This window comes from Periplaneta americana, chromosome 16 (assembly GCF_040183065.1).
Source record: "Periplaneta americana isolate PAMFEO1 chromosome 16, P.americana_PAMFEO1_priV1, whole genome shotgun sequence".
NCBI classification, from domain to species: Eukaryota; Metazoa; Arthropoda; class Insecta; order Blattodea; family Blattidae; genus Periplaneta; species Periplaneta americana.
This window is the reverse complement of record NC_091132.1, coordinates 140180120-140198804: the sequence shown is the minus strand read 5'-3', so window position 1 is coordinate 140198804 and position 18685 is coordinate 140180120. Positions and strand designations below refer to the sequence as shown.

The window sequence follows — 18685 nt, the reverse complement described above, 5'->3', positions numbered from 1 at the left end:
TGTTTTAATGTTTGTCCTCCCAAACATCCTAACTTCAAGATGGACATTTCTGTGTTTCCATCTTCTATATGTTTTAATGTTTGTCCCCCAAAACATCCTAACTTCAAGATCTACATTCTTGTGCTACCTTTCACCATATGTTTTAATGTTTGTCCTCCAAAACATCCAAACTTCAAGATCTACATTCTTGTGCTACCTTTCTCCATATGTTTTAATGTTTGTCCCCCAAAACATCCTAACTTCAAGATCTACATTCTTGTGCTACCTTTCTCCATATGTTTTAATGTTTGTCCCCCAAAACATCCAAACTTCAAGATCTACATTCTTGTGCTACCTTTCTCCATATGTTTTAATGTTTGTCCCACAAAACATCCATACTTCAAGATCTACATTCTTGTGATACTTTTCTGTATATGATTTAATGTTCGTCTCCCTTTGTGTTATTAAATGCATTTTACTTAATTTCACAGGTTTTTATTTTTTATGGTTTTATCTAATGTACATATTGTGTGGAATAAATAAAATGATTACGTCACTAACGTGATTACTATTTCTTTACTTTCCCATATTAAGAAGTTTACATAACTTACAATCATAATTATTAAACAAATTCCATGGATAAACGTTTTCGACATCCCTTGTATCGAAAACAAAATTTATTGGCTTGCTGCCTATCTACCCATGTATAGTATATTCTTTATAAGAAACTACTGGACTTATTTTTTTCATATTCAATATCCTTATGAATAAATTGGTTCGAAAGTAACTCATGTATAGTACATGAAATGTGATACATTGTACTCTTATAGAAACAAGATAATAATTAGGACTTGTATTTTAAAAGCCGGATAATTTCATTAGATGATTTTAAGACATTATAAACTCATTACTTGCTTATTTCAGTCCAAATACGAATTGAAGCCTTCATAACTTCGTCAAGAAAGGAACATGCTCTGCGCATTGAGACTGGATCTCAAAATTGGATGGAAATGGAATAGTCTGATTTTGAAACTGCTTGTCTAATTTGCCGGTTTTATGACAAAATCGGCTCTGAAGACTTCATTCTTGATTATTTACCGAACAAGATACTGTCAAATGTAATACACAGCATATTCTTAAAAATGTTATTTAAGGGAATTATCTGAAAAAATTCATATTAGCTATATTCAAATTAGTGAACAAGGTTATTAAATCATCTAGATTTTTCAATGAATAATAGGTGGAGGTTAGCCTGATAGTAGTGAGGGAGGCACTATTCGCTGTTATTGTAAAAGAGTGGAAAATCTTAAGGAGCTAAAGTGCCAAAAACATGTTTTCGAAATATTCAATAAAAACTATATAACGTTTGTAATTATTTGTTAAAATTGTTTAAACAAGTATATAAATGAACTTCAGACTGGGCTACTGTGACATATGTTGCGTATACAAGCTTTTCTCAAAAGGTCTTTTAAGAAAAACATATTGTATAGGTCATTTGGAAAAGAGCTAAGTTAAACTGTCATTTCGTATGCAACAGGGATATGTTCTTTTAGCCAGAATGTGGGGTTTGAATAGGTGATAAGGTTAAAGACTTATTATAGTATACTCTTTAAAAATATGTATTACAATCTTACTAAAAGGACTGAATAATTATATTAATTTGCCTTCATCACAAAACAAATGTCAACAAAATCCTGACGCTGTAACAACTACTAGGTTATATAGCGTCGATGGATTTGGTGATAGCGAGATGGTATTTGGTAAGATGAGGACGATTATTTGTCCTTACCTGTGGAGTAACGGTTAGCGAAACCAGGTGTCCCGGGTTCGATTCCCAGTCGGGGCAAGTTACCTGGTTAAGGTTTCTTCCGGGTTTTCTCTCAACCCAATACGAGCAAATGCTGGGTAACTTTCGGTGTTGGATCCCGGACTCATTTCACCGGCATTATCACCTTCATCTCATTCAGACGCTAAATAACCTAAGATGTTGATAAAGCGTCGTAAAATAACCTAATAAAATAAGAAATAAAAGGACGATGATTCACCATAGATTACCTGACATTCGCCTTAAGATTGAGGAAAGCCTCGGAAAAAACCCAACCAGGTAATGAGCCCAAGCGGGAATTAAACCCACGACCGAGCGCAACTCCGGATCGGCAGGCAAGCATCTTAACCAACTGAGCTATGTCTGTGGTGAATGTTCTTAACCCCTTTCCGCATTCTGGGACAGATATGGCACATACCAGTTTTATATTCATATAACTTATAATATAAACATATAATATTTCAAACTGCATACTGAGACAGATATGGCACACTGTCAATAACTGGATTTGACCATATGTGGCATCAGTTGAGAAAGAGAGAACTACTTAAATTATTTGAATATTAAACCAGTGTGTGCAAAACTGTCCTATGTAGTAAGGGGTTAATATTCCTTATGACGTAATATAAAGAAGGTTGTTATGAAAGTACAGAAAATAAATAAATCACAGCCACTATAAGGCCAGAAAAATAGACCCACTTTTCACTCGTTACTTACTAATATCTTCATAGACCTTTTGATACCCATCATCCACAATCCAATCTGCACCTAAAATGAAGTGAAACCAAATTCCTAGTCATGCCCAGCTCACATTTAAAATAAGCCAAAATAAAAAAAAATCGCATGTATGTCTTTTAGATCAGGGGTCATAAGACTGTAAAATGTACAGTTCTAATCAGAGAGCGGTGGCTTCTTAGATCGTATTTGTTTTCTCATGCCGGTAACGTTTGCTTTCCCACTGATTGTCTTCAGATGTTGCTTCCTTTTTCAAAGTTGTTATGCTTAAAAGCATCTCTTGAAGATAAAAAAATCACTTAAATTATTATCATTCATCATTGTTCAATGCAATACTGCACTGCCTGGTTGGCGCAGTTGGTACAACGCTGGCCTTCTATGACCGAGGTTGCGGATTCGATCCCGGGCCAGGTCGATGGCATTTAAGTGCGCTTAAATTCGACAGGCTCATGTTAGTAGATTTACTGGCATATAAAAGAACTCCTGCGGGACAAAATTCCGGCACACCGGCGACGCTGATATAACCTCGGCAATTGCGAGCGTCGTTAAATAAAACATAACATTTAACAATACTGCACTAAAATAAACACAGTCATGTACTGATGTTCATAGAATAGCTACAGCCAAACTTCTTGGCTAAAACGCACATAACTCTTTTTTGAAATTCCAGTGGCTCTGCTCATACAACGATTGTCATTTTGTGACGTCTGCCGAGAACAATAGGAAAGAAGATGGAAGAATAGCTCATTTAGCATTGCATTGGCGCAGGTGTATTGCTCCTTCAGATATGAAAATCACACTTTTTCTGATTTTGGCGCTTAGCTCCTTTAGCTTTTCAAGTCTTCGTATATTAGATTACAATCCGGCAGTGAGATTTTGTACATGTTCAGAAGTGTGGAATGTTATGGCACTGAAGAAGAAGGAAAGGATATTAAGTAATGTGCATTTTGGAAAGTTGTTAGAAAATCCTTTAATTAATATAATTTATTATTCTTATTGCTGAAATAATATATACAGAGTGTCTCATAGAGGTTATAATATGTTGCTGGGAAGTCCATATGTTAGGGAGTTGACACTCTTTTCTTTAATCGTTGAACCTTCTGTGAAGAAGGGTCCACTGTGGTAGAGACGAGATGTTATGGCACCAACCTGCGCGAAGTTTTAGAAGAGACAACTAGAGAAGACATGAAACAAAGAATTAGAGAAGCCTGTGAGTGTCTCAGCTGTGCTGAAGTGCAATCACGGATGTTAGGAGGTGATCAGAACTTTGTTTAGCACAGAATGGTGTACATTTTGAGCATTTACTATGGAGAGTGTACGTACTTAAACAACATACAGCATTTCTCAGAAGACACCATTTTTGTTGCTTTTTGAGTAAACAATAAAAGTTAGGGAAAAAAGTTTCAGTAAACGTTGTTTCTTTTTAAAAGTAGTTTCCAATGGTACCTTCAATGACCTATGTTCTCATTTTAAATTTCGAAGTTGACCCCAGGTACCCCTATTTCCGGTTTGTTACGGGAAATGGTACATCGATTCTTTACATAGGTTTTGGTTATCAAAATTTTGTATGAACAACCAGTATCGTATAATTCTCGAGAAAAAAAGTCTGATAGAGTGGTCTGAAACTCCCAGGATATAATTGGTCTTCCATCCTCTCGTAACTTGTGTATAGCTCTCAGGTAGGCAATTATCAAAGCTCTAATTTCTCTGCGTTCAATAATAAATTATTTGACGGTTGTTGGAAATTTTCTTCCATCTATTAAAAGACAAAAGATAAGATTGAAAAATGTAGTAATAACAACACAATATTACAAATGCAATTAGTCTTATGGAAACAAAAATATAGTGTATTATGTTGTGTACCTGAATCTTAGCTTCAATAGCATCTATCTTAACGACGTCTTCCCTCCTCGAAAACTTGTGTTTTCGTAAACTATAGGAAAAAGGCATTTCAGAGTCGCCCTCTGCTTATACGTAGAGTAGAAATTATAGATGAGTCTCTTTATGACTTCTGCATCGAAATTGTCTACAGCTGTAACAATCTTTTTCTTCGGCCGTGATTTTCCCGGGGTGGAGAAAGAAGCTGCTCCTGCCTTAATATTTTCCCCTTATTTCTTGATTCTTGCCAAGGTTCGCTTTGAAATACCAGTGGCAGCCAGTACTCTTGCACACACGCTTTTCAATGGAATTGATATTCCATTTATAGTCTCTTCTGACATTAATTTCCATACATTGTATACTAGTTCACGCCCTTGACTATGAACTTCATCTATGATTTCCCACCTTAGACAATGCCATAATGGGGACACTCAGAAGGACAATGTTTTCAGTAGAGCAATAGGGGTAGTAGCAGAACGCTCTGAACACTTGGAATGCTAGTAACCAATTAACAGTACATTGAGTGTGAGGGCGAGTCCAAGTAGACTAACTAAAATGAGTCTCTCGCGCTGGTGCAGCAACTTCTCGTCCGGGCTTCTATTGGCCCACTATTTCACACCACACCTTTACATTCCACTGGCACTGCCTCTATATCTGACGAATCCAATTGGGATTACTGTCTGACTAATAGTGCATGTTCCTAAAGTTCGCTTATCTATAATTCGGAAACGTTCCTTTATAAGCAAATAAGATGCGTACTAACATGTTTTCTCTTAATGGTCCCTGACAAAAATTTACATAATTCTCAAAATCTTGTAACTGTGTCCATGTAGCTCCTATTGGAGAAAGGCATGACACGAAAGGAATTTGTGACAATGAGAAATGCTGCACAGCACGCTCCTTCGACTAATGCCACCTCCTCAATAGACAACACAGGACCCATTTTTTTTATTTACAGCAACAGCAGCTGTAATATTACTTTCACCCTTTTTACCTGTCATTATTTTGTTTATAACACGGTTGACGTATGTATATATGTATGTATGTATGTATGTATGTATGTATGTATGTATGTATGTATGTATGTATGTATGTATGTATGTATGTATTCATATTACGAGTAATTTATTTTAGTTATGATGCCGAACAACTTTCCTTTAAATTCTAAGATCTGTGGTAGTATGACACGCTATATAATGAGGAAACACGTATTACTTTTTCATTACTTACTTACTTACTGGCTTTTAAGGAACCCAGAGGTTCATTGCCGCCCTCACATAAGCCCGCCATTGGTCCCTATCCTGAGCAAGATTAATCCAGTCTCTATCATCATATTCCACCTCCCTCAAATCCATTTTTATATTATCTTCCCATTTATGTCTCGGCCTCCCCAAAGGTCTTTTTTCCTCCGGCCTCCCAAGTAACACTCTATGTGCATTTCTGGATTCGCCCATATGTGCTACATGCCCAAACGTCTGGATTTAATATTCCTAATTATGTCAGGTGAAGAATACAATGCGTGCAGTTCTGTGTTGTGTAACTTTCTCCATTCTCCTGTACCTTCATCCCTCTTAGCCTCAAATATTTTCCTAAGCACCTTATTCTCAAACACCCTTAATCTATGTTCCTCTCTCAAAGTGAGAGTCCAAGTTTCACAACCATAAAGAACAACCGGTAATATAACTGTTTTATAAATTCTAACTTTCAGATTTTTTTGACAGCGGACTGGATGATAAAAGCTTCTCAACCGAATAACAGGCATTTCCCATATTTATTCTGTGTTCAATTTCCTCCCGAGTATTATTTATATTTGTTACTGTTGCTCCCAGGTAGGGGAGAGTCGGGTAGTATCGGACATCGGGTAATATCGGACAGTGAGTTTCTTTCATCTACCACACGATGATAGAACCTGATTGACATGGTTACGTTTCTGTGATGTCGCATAGAGAAACGTAACCATGTCATTCAGTTACTACCATATGGTGGTAGATGAAAGAAACGCACTGTCCGAAATTACCCGATGTCCGATACTACCCGAATCTCCCCTATATGAATTTTTCCACCTCTTCAAATGATAAATTTCCAATTTTTATTTCATTTTTATTATTATTATTATTATTATTATTATTATTATTATTATATTATTATTATTATTGTTATTATTATTATTATATTTGTATTATTATTTTTCATTATACGAAATAATGTCGTTGTTCATGCAATAACTCCTGTGCAAAATGTAAAATTTTCAGTTGGAAGAGCAAAACACATTTATTCATCCTATAGCAGCCGTACATAGGAGACTGTGAATTCTTACATTTTCGAAACAAAGAAATGTAATTACATATAGGGGATTTTATTATTTACTGTGTTACTATTTAAGATATTTAATAGAGCAAAAATCTGAAAATCGATAAATATGTCACATAGGAGTTATTGCAGGAACAACGACGATATGGAAAATATTATCATGCTTCAAAATTCGACTCTGAAGTTTTGACGAAAATGCACGCTATCAGCATTCCTGTAAAAGTAACTTTTCTCATGTCATTTCTGTATACTGTGTTTTTCTCTGAATTATTTGACGAATTTTATTCATATTCAATATAATTAAGAGTCGATTAACTCGAAAGCAATGTACCGGCTGTTTCAGATACGTACTACGCAGTTAGTTGGGTGGCCTACCCAGTTTATTGCAGGCGAACTAGTGTGACCACGAGTCCCAAGATGGTAAGGCAGTCGTGGCGAAAATGTAACTCACGAGCACATTGTGGCTCGAAATGATAGCTGTGCATGTCTCTTGCTCCCCCAACCCCCACCCTCTCACTCACTGGAGTCAAGCTCCATTCCATTCGTATTTGTCTCTGAACTGCGAGTGGCGTATCGTCGCAATGTCTCTCTCGAAACCAATGTACCTCTACAAAAACGAAAGTTTCAAGTAGGATGGGAGGACGCATTTTTTTGCTGCCAATACGAGTATGATGAGAATATTAAATGTGTGATTTATTCACAAGTATTACTAGGAAACCGGTTGTATAACATAAAACGGCATTATACTACATGAAACGTTAAAAGGTTGTATTATTATTATTATTATTATTATTATTATTATTATTATTATTATTATTATTAATTTGATCCTTTTTCAGCAGATGTACGAATAATGCGGTTAGATCTTCAATTTAAACTCACAGATTTACAATGTAATGTTATAATGAAAGCTAGATGTAAGGACTTCACAAATGTTGAACTTTTCAAATCTTTGCCAAAAAATAAATATCCGAAGCTTCGTTCTTTCGCTTGCTCTGTTGAAGTCATGTTCGCTACAACTTACGTTCGTGAAAAATTATTTTCGACAATGAAAAGTCCACACCTGTGGAATAAGGGTCAGCGCGTCTGGCCGTGAAACCAGGTGGCCCGGGTTCGAATCCCGGTCGGGACAAGTTACCTGGTTGAGGTTTTTTCCGTGGTTTTCCTTCAACCCAATACGAGAAAATGCTGGATAACTTTCGGTGCTGGACCCCGGACTCATTTCACCGGCATTATCACCTTCATTTCATTCAGACGCTAAATAACCTAGATGTTGATACAGCGTCGTAAAATAAGCCAATAAAGCAATGAAAATAGTAAAAACCTAATTTAGATTACGACTGATAAACAAATACCTTCGTGATCAACTACGATTGGCAATAAGTGACATAATTCCTGATTTTGAAACTCTGTCGCAGAGACATTCTGAAGACAGTTAACTTTAGATTGTGATCATGTGTCCTATGTTTTCTTGTTCATTTCTTTCTTCGTTACACGTACTAAACATTAGTTTGTAACCTTATACTGTATAAAATTACATTTAAGTGCTTGACGTAAGGAAAATGAAAATCCTTTAATAAGTCAGACAATTGCTTCACTTCCCCTTCGGGTGTCCGCCTTCCTCCATAGATGCTATGCACGTTGCAGGTTACACAGTGGCTCGGCGCACGATTACATTTTCGCCACGGCTGGTGTAAGAGGAGCGGTATATTTGTTGATATTACGATGACAGAAATTACAAGATTCCCTGCTAGTGTTCCGATCAGTTATATTTGCGGTGTTATGGAGCAACGACAATACAATAACGTTGAGTTAGTGGACATGTTGCTAGTATATGGATAGTGTGGACGATATGAGAGCCAAGCAGCTGTCTTATATAGACAATCATTTTCTAACAGTCGACTTCCGTCCTACAGCTAGTTTAGAGCCGTAGAACAGAAACTACGTGAACACGGGACATTGCATGTACCGACTCATCCTACACATGTGCGGCAAACGAAGTTGTAAATGCAGCGCCCCTCGCTGTTGCAGTACAACTACATACCAGTACTAGAGATGTATTACGATACTTGCACCTGGAAAATTTCACAGAAATCTTAAACGCTATCTTGGTTGGTGTTTTCCCAGAGAATAAAACATACCGCCTTCGGATCATTCCAGTAGGCAACAATTTCGACTGCACACACTAGTGCTGCTTATGATTAGGTTTTCTCCGAAGCAGTTGTTTGCGCGCTTTCAATCGGAGACCTCCGGATTACCTCCGATTGATGCCGCGCAGGTTGTATATGTGCTCCGCAGCACATACACTTTCCGCTGAGCATTCCTTTAATCGGATCAGGTAGTGATTCGAGTCCGCTGACGTCCGCATATCTTTTAAAATAAGTTATAATTTTTGTTGTTTGTTCTCTCTTTTATGTTAATCTCTCTCTCTTTATTCGGCTCTTTTTTTTTTTCTTGTTTTGCTTGAAGTGCTATGTTAGCTGACAGATTTTTTTCTAGTTTTAAAATTCATAGTATATGTGGAAAGGCGTATTAGTTTTATGTCATTGATCAAATTAATAACACTCAATCTAACTGCAAAACTAACGCAGAAGTAAAGCTTTTCAGTAGCTAATGTAAACATGTATACTGTAGTTCTCCTAGAAACTCTCCTTTAATCGCAAACGTGTTTGTCAATTATTATTCTAATCGGTTTAGTTTAACGTACAGTAAAATATATTGAGGGAGCATTCTGAAGCTCCCTCAATATATTTTACTACAGTATACATGTTTACATTAGCTATCAATGGGTTAAAATTTACTGTCCAACATAATTTATTCAGATTCTTCACCGGACAGGATTGTGATTATCGTGTTAAAGGGTGTCAGTATTTGAACTGCCTCTTCTAAAACGCGCCACTCTTTCTCTGTAATAAAAATATAAGCGGATATCAACTTAAGAATAATTGAGGACCGTTTCTGCAAAACTTGCTAACTGCAAAATTTACAAAATTGAGATTTTGGTGGATTCGTTAACATAAGGCAGGCCTCTACACGATCTTAAAGTTATGTTAATAAAATTGAATTATTTATCTTCATTATAGCGTGTTAAAATGTGATGGTTGCACTTATAACCTACTTGTCTCCATTCAGTTTTTTGTCTCTCCTGTAAAATTTAGTTTTTTCAGTTAGCAAGTTTTGCAAAAACAGTCCTTAATTGTAATTATATTATTACCACATGTTTCTTTAGTTTCATTCAGAAACTCAATATTTTAAACCAAACAGCAAAATATAGCTCAAGTCGTCTTTTAAATATTTCATTTTTTTTATTGCTTCGAAAGTTACGTTTTAGAGAAATTTCAAGACTTTTTCCTGTACTGTGGACCTTTGGGAACAATAGCACTTAAACAATTTAAAAAGAAATCATATCAAATGTTTTGGGTAATTGTTTTCATCAAGTTCGCGTTTGTGCGATCGCTTCAAATGGTCTAACACATTTGAAGTTCCACCACCCTTGGAGTAAATTCTTCCACAAAGTTTACAATGTCCGACTTTATTATTACATTCAACTTAATTAAAGAATTTCCATGCGACGGATATCCGATTTTGTGCCATTTTATTCCACTCACAACTACAGTCAGTCCGTACGCGCCGGTCGTCCTTGAGCTAACTGTCGCTTCGCTCCGAACCACCGCATCCCTCCGTATGTCCCCTGTTCCACCTACGGTAGTACCGGAGATCACCGGTGAAGAGCTTTATTCGTAATCTCCGATTCCTCCGCGGTAGTAGTCACTCCGATGAGCAGCACTGGCACACACTGTATTGGAACATCCTTGTACATGAAATATGTATAATAATAATTTTTACGTGACAAGTAACTATTTTAGTCAACTGAGCTTTGGCTAGGCCAGATTGCAATAAAAATGTTTGTTCGTCTTTTTTAATAATGGATTTGGATTAATGATTTATGCAAGAGTGCTGACTTTTAAATATTTATTTTAAATCCACCACCAACAAAAACAAGCTTCCAATTATAGGTGGTTTACATTGCTACATATACAAATTACATAATAAAAAAACAACACAAACTAAAGAAAGAAAGATACGTAATAGGTGCTAGAATATAATATTGCAGTTAATAAAGTGCCAAATGTCAATATAATAATGCAAAATTATTTCAAAACTAGAGTAAAAACATTATAATACGCATTCATAATTTAAATATCTACAGTAACAAATATAAATGATACTCGGGAGGAAATTAAACACAGAATAAATATGGGAAATGCCTGTTTTTATTCGGTTGAGAAACTTTTATCATCCAGTCTGCTGTCGAAAAATCTGAAAGTTACAATTTATAAAACAGTTATATTACCGGTTGTTCTGTATGGTTGTGAAACTTGGACTCTTACTTTGAGAGAGGAACAGAGATTAAGGGTGTTTGAGAATAAGGTTCTTAGGAAAATATTTGAGGCTAAAAGGGATGAAGTTACAGGAGAATAGAGAAAGTTAAGCAACACAGAACTGCACGCATTGTATTCTTCACCTGACATAATTAGAAACATTAAATCCAGACGTTTGAGATGGGCAGGGCATGTAGTACGTATGGGCGAATCCAGAAATGCATATAGAGTGTTAGTTGGGAGGCTGGAGGGAAAAAGACCTTTAGGGAGGCCGAGACGTAGATGGGAAGATAATATTAAAATGGATTTGAGGGAGGTGGGATATTATGATAGAGAATGGATTAATCTTGCTCAGGATAGGGACCAATGACGGGCTTATGTGAGGGCGGCAATGAACCTTCGGGTTCCTTAAAAGCCAGTAAGTAAGTAAGGAAATACCGTAAACTGGGGTAAAGAGGATCACATGTGGTAAAGTGGATCATATGTGTATTGTTAGATAAGTCAGCGCCACATGGTTCACACATGCAAAAAAAACTATTTTAGTGGCACTGATAGAAGAAAGGTTTTTTTTTCATGTGTGATCCGTGTGGCGCTGCCTTATCTAGGCAATATACATATGATCCACTTTACCACATGTGATCCTCTTTACCCCAGTTTATGGTATAATTCTTTTTAATATTGTATGAAATATTTAACTGTGAAACTGAAATCTAATTGAGAATCACAGTTTAAGGACAGAGAGTTGTAAGTATTACACATAACAAACAATGGACAGTTCTTGAAGAAATTAGTTCTAGGAACTGGAGTAACAAAAGGTTGTCTATGACGTAATTCTGTTGTTTTTACATTGAACTGAAGGAATTTAAGAAAATCACAGTTATTGAATATACCGTTAACAGTCTTATAGAGTAAAATTTGCCTATTTATTAATCGTCTAATATGTTACAACAGTTACATTATTTGAGATTTAACGCATGTGTGTTAATGTGTATTCAGGTTCTCTGGGCACATCCATGCTGGAACCTGAATTGTACGTAGTGGGAGCATCGGGTGGCGTGTACGCACTACTCATCTCTCAACTCGCCAACATTTTGCTCGTGAGTATGATTACTTAATTCACAAACATGTAATGTAATCAGTGGTACTGAACAACAAAATACGCTATTCAGCCGAAAAAACTCGTCCAGAAACAAAAATATTTCGTTGTCATATTATTTTTCCTGTGGAGTAATGGTTAGCATTCCTGACTGTGAAATGAGCAGGTCCGGGTTCAAAACCTGGTTGGAACAAGTTACCTAGTTGAGGTTTCTTCTCCGTGGTTTTTTTCTCAACCCATTAAGGGCAAATGCTGGGTAACTTTCGGCGCTGGACCCTGGGCTCATATCGCTGGCATTATGACCATTTCACTAAGACGCTAGATACCATAGCAGTTGATAAAACGTCGTAAATTAAAGAAAATAAAGCTTTCGTCGTTATTTTATTAGTGAATTTACTGTGAAAGGTGTGATGTCTCGTTTCGCATGACATTTATTGTCCAAATTCAAGTGTAAGCTCAGTATTTTGGAAATAAATGAATAACAAATAATTTACAAATATTGTCTGTGTCTTATACTTTTATTCTTTCTTCCGCAGTCAAATGAATTTGGTGTGAAGTTTAGCTGCTTTTATTCAAATTATACAATATTAATGAGAGCGTGTGTACTGTAGATTCAGGCATATTTGTCGCACACTCTTGCCAGGTTCAGGAAGATAAGGTTTCTTATACTAGAGACCATTCATTCTGCTGAAAGTTCGGTCAGTATACGCGTTTCACACTGACTTTATAACCAGGCTTCGGCCTAGGGACACAGAGTAACCAGTATGAGGTTTAGAGTACACGGAGTATAAATGACGTCATGACCCGTGTGGAGGAGTGACTGCAACAGCGGGTCCGTAATGTGCATTACCGTTGTGTGTATTTGCTGCTTGGCTGCGGTACGTGTAACAGACTTCGGCGTAGGGACACCTGATTGAAGGTTACTACTCACGTTAATACTTTAGTGGTAGACATTTATTGTCTACACTAGGAAAGTATTGTATATACTGCATCTGTACAGAGTGAAATATATTTTGTGCCGTACTATGACGGACTCTTTACATGTTGAGACACGAAGTAACGACGCTGTCTATCTCCCAGTCCACTCGACCAACATAAAACTATCGTCCGTGCGTTCTGAACTTCATGCGTTTCTGTGCCCAGGACCGAAGTCTGATGATAACACAAAGAAAACTAATTTTATAAGTCATCAACACTTGCATCTGTTGTAATATTACCTTTTTTTATCATCAAAGGATTATATCATCAACAATACCACCACCATCACCAATACTATTAGTATCATAACAGTGTCTCACTACCACGATCGTCACCACACCCCTACTACTGCCGTCGATATCATTACTATCACCATCATCATGATTACCACTATTACTTTTTTAAATGGTTATTTAACGACGCTCTATCAACTAGTAGGCTATTTAGCGTCGATGGAATTGGTGGTAGCGGGATGGAAAAAAATCAATCCAGGCAATCAGCGCAAGCGGGGATCGAACCCGCGCCTGAGCGCAACTCTGGGGCGGCAAGCAAGCTCCTTAGCCGATTGAGCTACGCCAGTGGCCCACTATTACTACTATCACCACTACTGCCGTAAACACTCACCACTATTACCATTGCTATCAACAGTAATATCACGTGCTGATAGTTTTTCGATAATTAATTGTTCTTAACGAACGTTTCTTGACACTGTTGTTACTTCGAAACCCCAGATCGAGAAATAATTACCTCATGACAAGAAATATGAGCTTAAAAGCGAAATTAAATTACCAGTGGAAACTATTTTGCACTTGTGAAATTCATCTACATAATTCCTATGCAAACATTTGGATCCTACTACATGAGTGCATTCAAATACTTTTTCACTAAAAGCAGGGATTATATCTATGTGCATACATGACTCCTGCAAATATGAGATTTATGAGTAAATACTTTAGGTTACACTATCATAACATGTTATTGTGAAATGTTGTTTATATTTCAAAATATATTTATTCTGAACTCATTTTCAGTAAAACTTGATGTACGGAATGCTCGCTTCTCCTTTACTTACTTGATATAGATTATTATGATTATGAATCTCCTACCTCAAGCTGCAGTCAGCTTTTTTTCTTCCACCAGCATCCACTCTCGCTTGTTCTCGACTATCGCGGGATATGCCACGTTAACTGGACTCCCGCAGCAATCCGTACATTGGAGCTTTCACACTCACTTATTTCTTTTAGTGTTCGTTGATGCTAAATCCACTATAGCTTTATTGATTCTTTCTGTATTTTCATATTCAAATCTTGTCATGCTTGTTTAGCACTTCGTACTAACCACTAATAACTTCGAGAGTAATTGCAATAATCAAATCGATAGCAAAGATGAGAAGAATAGAAAACTCCTTGAAATGTAGCAAATGATATTGCTCATTTGGTGCATTTACATAATGTATCTGTTACTTTTATATGATATCGAGATCATTAAAATTATATATATATATATATATTATAACTTATATATATATAATATTCATTTCATTGCAATTATTGTTTTCTGTAATAGAGAAACAAAGTGCTTCTATAGCAGTCAAATAAAATCCCGACAGCTTCCATGCGTACGTACCACACATCGTTTATTTTATATGGGCCCTCTCCATCGTTTACCACAGGTTTCAATTAATTGCAGTAATTGGGTTTCAGACATGCTATCATAGACTAGTTATATTAGCCAGTACTAACACTGTCATGCCTTATACTGCACTGTTATCCAAATTTCTTTTCCCTTCTGACAGGTAAACAGCACCAGGTTAAAGAGATAGATCAAAAGCTGCATAAGTTACATAACAATTCGATCAATAGAGGGTTAAAATAAAGTATTTAGCTTATAAGACACGTGTATTTATGTATATTTTTACACACACATATGTGACATTGTAATATTGACTACGTGGCTACATTGTTAACAGAGCGGTGCGCAATATTTATTTTCTTTCTGTGCAACGTAGTTTTCTTTCTGCTTCTGGGATTTTCCACAATTTCGTGGTTCTCCGTCATGCCCACAGAGGGCACGTTTTGTCGGGGGGAGATAGCCTACTTTCCAGATAGGTGGCAGACCTATCGCGACAGATGATAATATGATAATGTATGACAGAAGTGATGATGAGTGTTAATTAGGATTGGGAAAGAGTCTGGTCGTGGCCCTTTGAATTGTTATTATCTCAGCATTTTCCTGAAGGGACTTGAGAGATTACTAAAAACCCAGCTCAGGACAACCTCTAATGAGATGCGAATCTCATGAAGTTTTCATTTTTGCATACTGTTATTTTTATAAACATTTCTTTTCTTATCTTCCTCTTCACCTTTGCATATGATCCACATATCCTAATGTCGTCTATCATCTGATATCTTCTTCTGCTCCGAACTCTTTTCCCGTTAACCATTCCTTCCAGTGCATCCTTCAGAAGGCAGTCTCTTTTCAGCCAGTGACCCAGCCAATTCCTTTTTCTCTTCCTGATCAATTTCAGCATCATTATTTCTTCGCCCACTCTTTCCAACACAGTTTCATTTCTTATTGTGTCTGTACAGTTCACACTCTCCAGTTTCCTTCATATCCACATTTCGATTGCTTCTATTCGCTTCTCTTCACTTCATCGTAATGTCCATGTTTCTGCCCCATACAATGCCATGCTCCACACAAAGCATTTCACTAGTCTCTTCCTTAATTCTTTTTCCAGAGGTCAGCAGATGATGTTCCTTTTTCTATCAAAAGCTTCCTTTGTCATTGCTATCCTCCTTTTGACTTCCTGACAGCAGCTCATGTTACGCTTGCAGTACACCCCAAATATTTGAAGCTGTTCACTTATTCTACTGTCTCGTTTCGAATCCGCACGTTTATCTTCTTGGTTTTTCTTCCGATTTAACTTCGCTCTAGAATATGCCATTAGGAAAGTCTAGGATAACAGATAGGGTTTGGAATTGAACGGGTTACATCAACTGCTTGTCTATGCGGATGACTTGAATATATTAGGAGAAAATCCACAAACGATTAGGGAAAATATGGGAATTTTACTTAAAGCAAGTAAAGAAATAGGTTTGGAAGTAAATCCCGAAAAGACAAAGTATGTGATTATGTCTCGTGATGTGAATATTGTACGAAATGGAAATATAAAAATTGGAGATTTATCCTTTGAAGAGCTGGAAAAATTCAAATATCTGGGAGCAACAGTAACAAATATAAATGCTACTCGGGAGGAAATTAAACACAGAATAAATATGGGAAATACCTGTTATTATTCAGTTGGGAAGCTTTTGTCATCCAGTCTGTTATCAAAAAATCTGAAAGTTAGAATTTACAAAACAGTTATATTACCGGTTGTTCTTTATGGTTGTGAAACTTGGACTCTCATTTTGAGAGAGGAACATAGTTTAAGGATGTTTGAGAATAAGGTGCTTAGGAAAATATTTGGGGCTAAGAGGGATGAAGTTACAGGAGAATGGAGAAAGTTACACAACGCAAAACTGCACGCATTGTATTCTTCACCTGACATAATTAGAAACATTAAATCCAGACGTTTGAGATGGGCAGGGTATGTAACACGTATGGGCGAATCCAGAAATGCATATAGAGTGTTAGTTGGAAGACTGGAGGGAAATAGACCTTTGGGGAGGCCGAGACGTAGATGGAAAGATAATATTAAAATGGCTTTGAAGGAGATGGGATATGATGATAGAGACTGGATTAATCTTGCACAGGATAGGGACCGATGGCGGGCTTATGTGAGGGCAGCAATGAACCTTCGGGTTCCTTAGAAGCCTTTTGTAAATAAGTAAGTAACCATGATCTTCGTCTTGTTTGCATTTATTTTCATTCCACGCTGCTCATAGTTGTCATATCCCTTAGTATCGTGTCTCCTTCTTGCTAACAACGTCATGTCATCAGCAAATCTTCAGCACTTTATTCTTCTTCCTTCTACTATCATCCCTCCCATGTTCTGTCAGTTCTTCACTAAATCCTTCAAGTAGATTTTGGACAGATGAAGTGATAAGGGGCATCCTTGACGTACTCCTCTCTCTGTTTTACTTCATTTTGACTTACCTTCTCCTATCCTTACTTTGACTCGTTTTTTCATATAAAGATTAGAGAACAGCCTCCTCTCTTTCCTATATACATCCATTTTCTTCAGGATCCCCATCAGTTTATTCAGTCTACTCTGTCCAATGTCTAAGTCCACAAATACTATATACATTTCTTTATTCTCCTTGAGGTATATTTGGCCGATTGTTCGCAGCAGTCAAATTGCATCTCATCTTTTTTCCTCCTGAAACCTAACTACTCTAGTAGTTCTCAAAATTACTGAAAGAGTTGCAACAAACAAGCAGCCATTGCTTAGACTAGGGTTACCATACGTCCTAATTTTTCCGGACAAGAGTTAAAGTATCATCCTGGAATAATTTCAAAATCGACGCAAATGCCCGGAAATTGCAGCTGTGAATTTAACTTGAAAAAATACTTGGCTTTTAGAATTCTGAGGATGTTGGATATAACATCAAAACTAGTCTATCATGTAAAACAACACCATAATTTTAATATTAACACAGTGAGGTTATTTATTTTATTTAAATAATTTTTTATGATTCGTTTATATTTAATTTAAATATTACTGTAGTACTAAATGTTAATACAGATATTAATTTAAAACTGTTTATATTTGTATATAAAATGTGGTGAATATGAACTACGTAAAATTATCACATAAAACTGGTGTTAAGTGTTATTTTTTCGTAAACCATATAAATGCAGTACAAACAGTAATTACTCACCAATTACATGAGGTGGATGCGTCTTCTAGTAGCTTTTCTAAAGTTTTTAAGGACACTGATATGAATATTCTACTTAATTTTTGGAAAGCTTCTATGTCATTTTTAAATTCACTCCACACAGTTTACAAAATACACCAGCCCGACAACCATCGAAATACAACCAATCCTATTCAGTTTCCCATTTAGAAGATTTACAAAATTTTTATTACAAGCAAAAATTACATACAATAACAAAGATTTTACAATACTATTGTAATACTCGTATATGAATATTCTTCAATATTCGAAATTGATTACAAATCTCATAGTCAAATAGTCTACATATTACAAATTATTGTATAAATACAAGGTAACTGGGTCACACCCGAAAAATTTAATAGTTCATCAGTCGTTTTAAGTATTTTAAATTACATGGCTTTGCCTCATTGTGTCAATTTCTATCTATAACATGTTATCGAGGGGTTGGAATGGTCCGATTGGCATGGTGTCCTCATTTTTACTTTTAAAGGTAAACGTTTAAAGTTTTGTCCCAGAAAGGACACAGTGCGCATGATCAGACATACAACGAAACAAAACTAATTTTATTACTTCAACTAGTCCTTCTCTTGTGAACCAGGTCGCTCAACATCTGATCTTGCGCACTGATTTGGAACATAAAGTATCTGTGCGACAAAACTTT

The 18685-nt window shown here is 36.4% G+C and overlaps 1 protein-coding gene across 2 annotated transcripts in view; it reads left to right on the top strand.

Moving 5' to 3' along the window:
• The window catches only part of rho-6 (rhomboid 6), a 306816-nt gene that overhangs the window by 265842 nt on the left and 22289 nt on the right, over nt 1-18685 (top strand). For both annotated transcript variants that reach the window (XM_069813099.1, XM_069813098.1), the window contains exon 4: nt 12106-12206. In XM_069813099.1, the coding sequence (XP_069669200.1) occupies nt 12106-12206 (101 nt within the window). The remainder of the gene's footprint in view (nt 1-12105; nt 12207-18685) is intronic.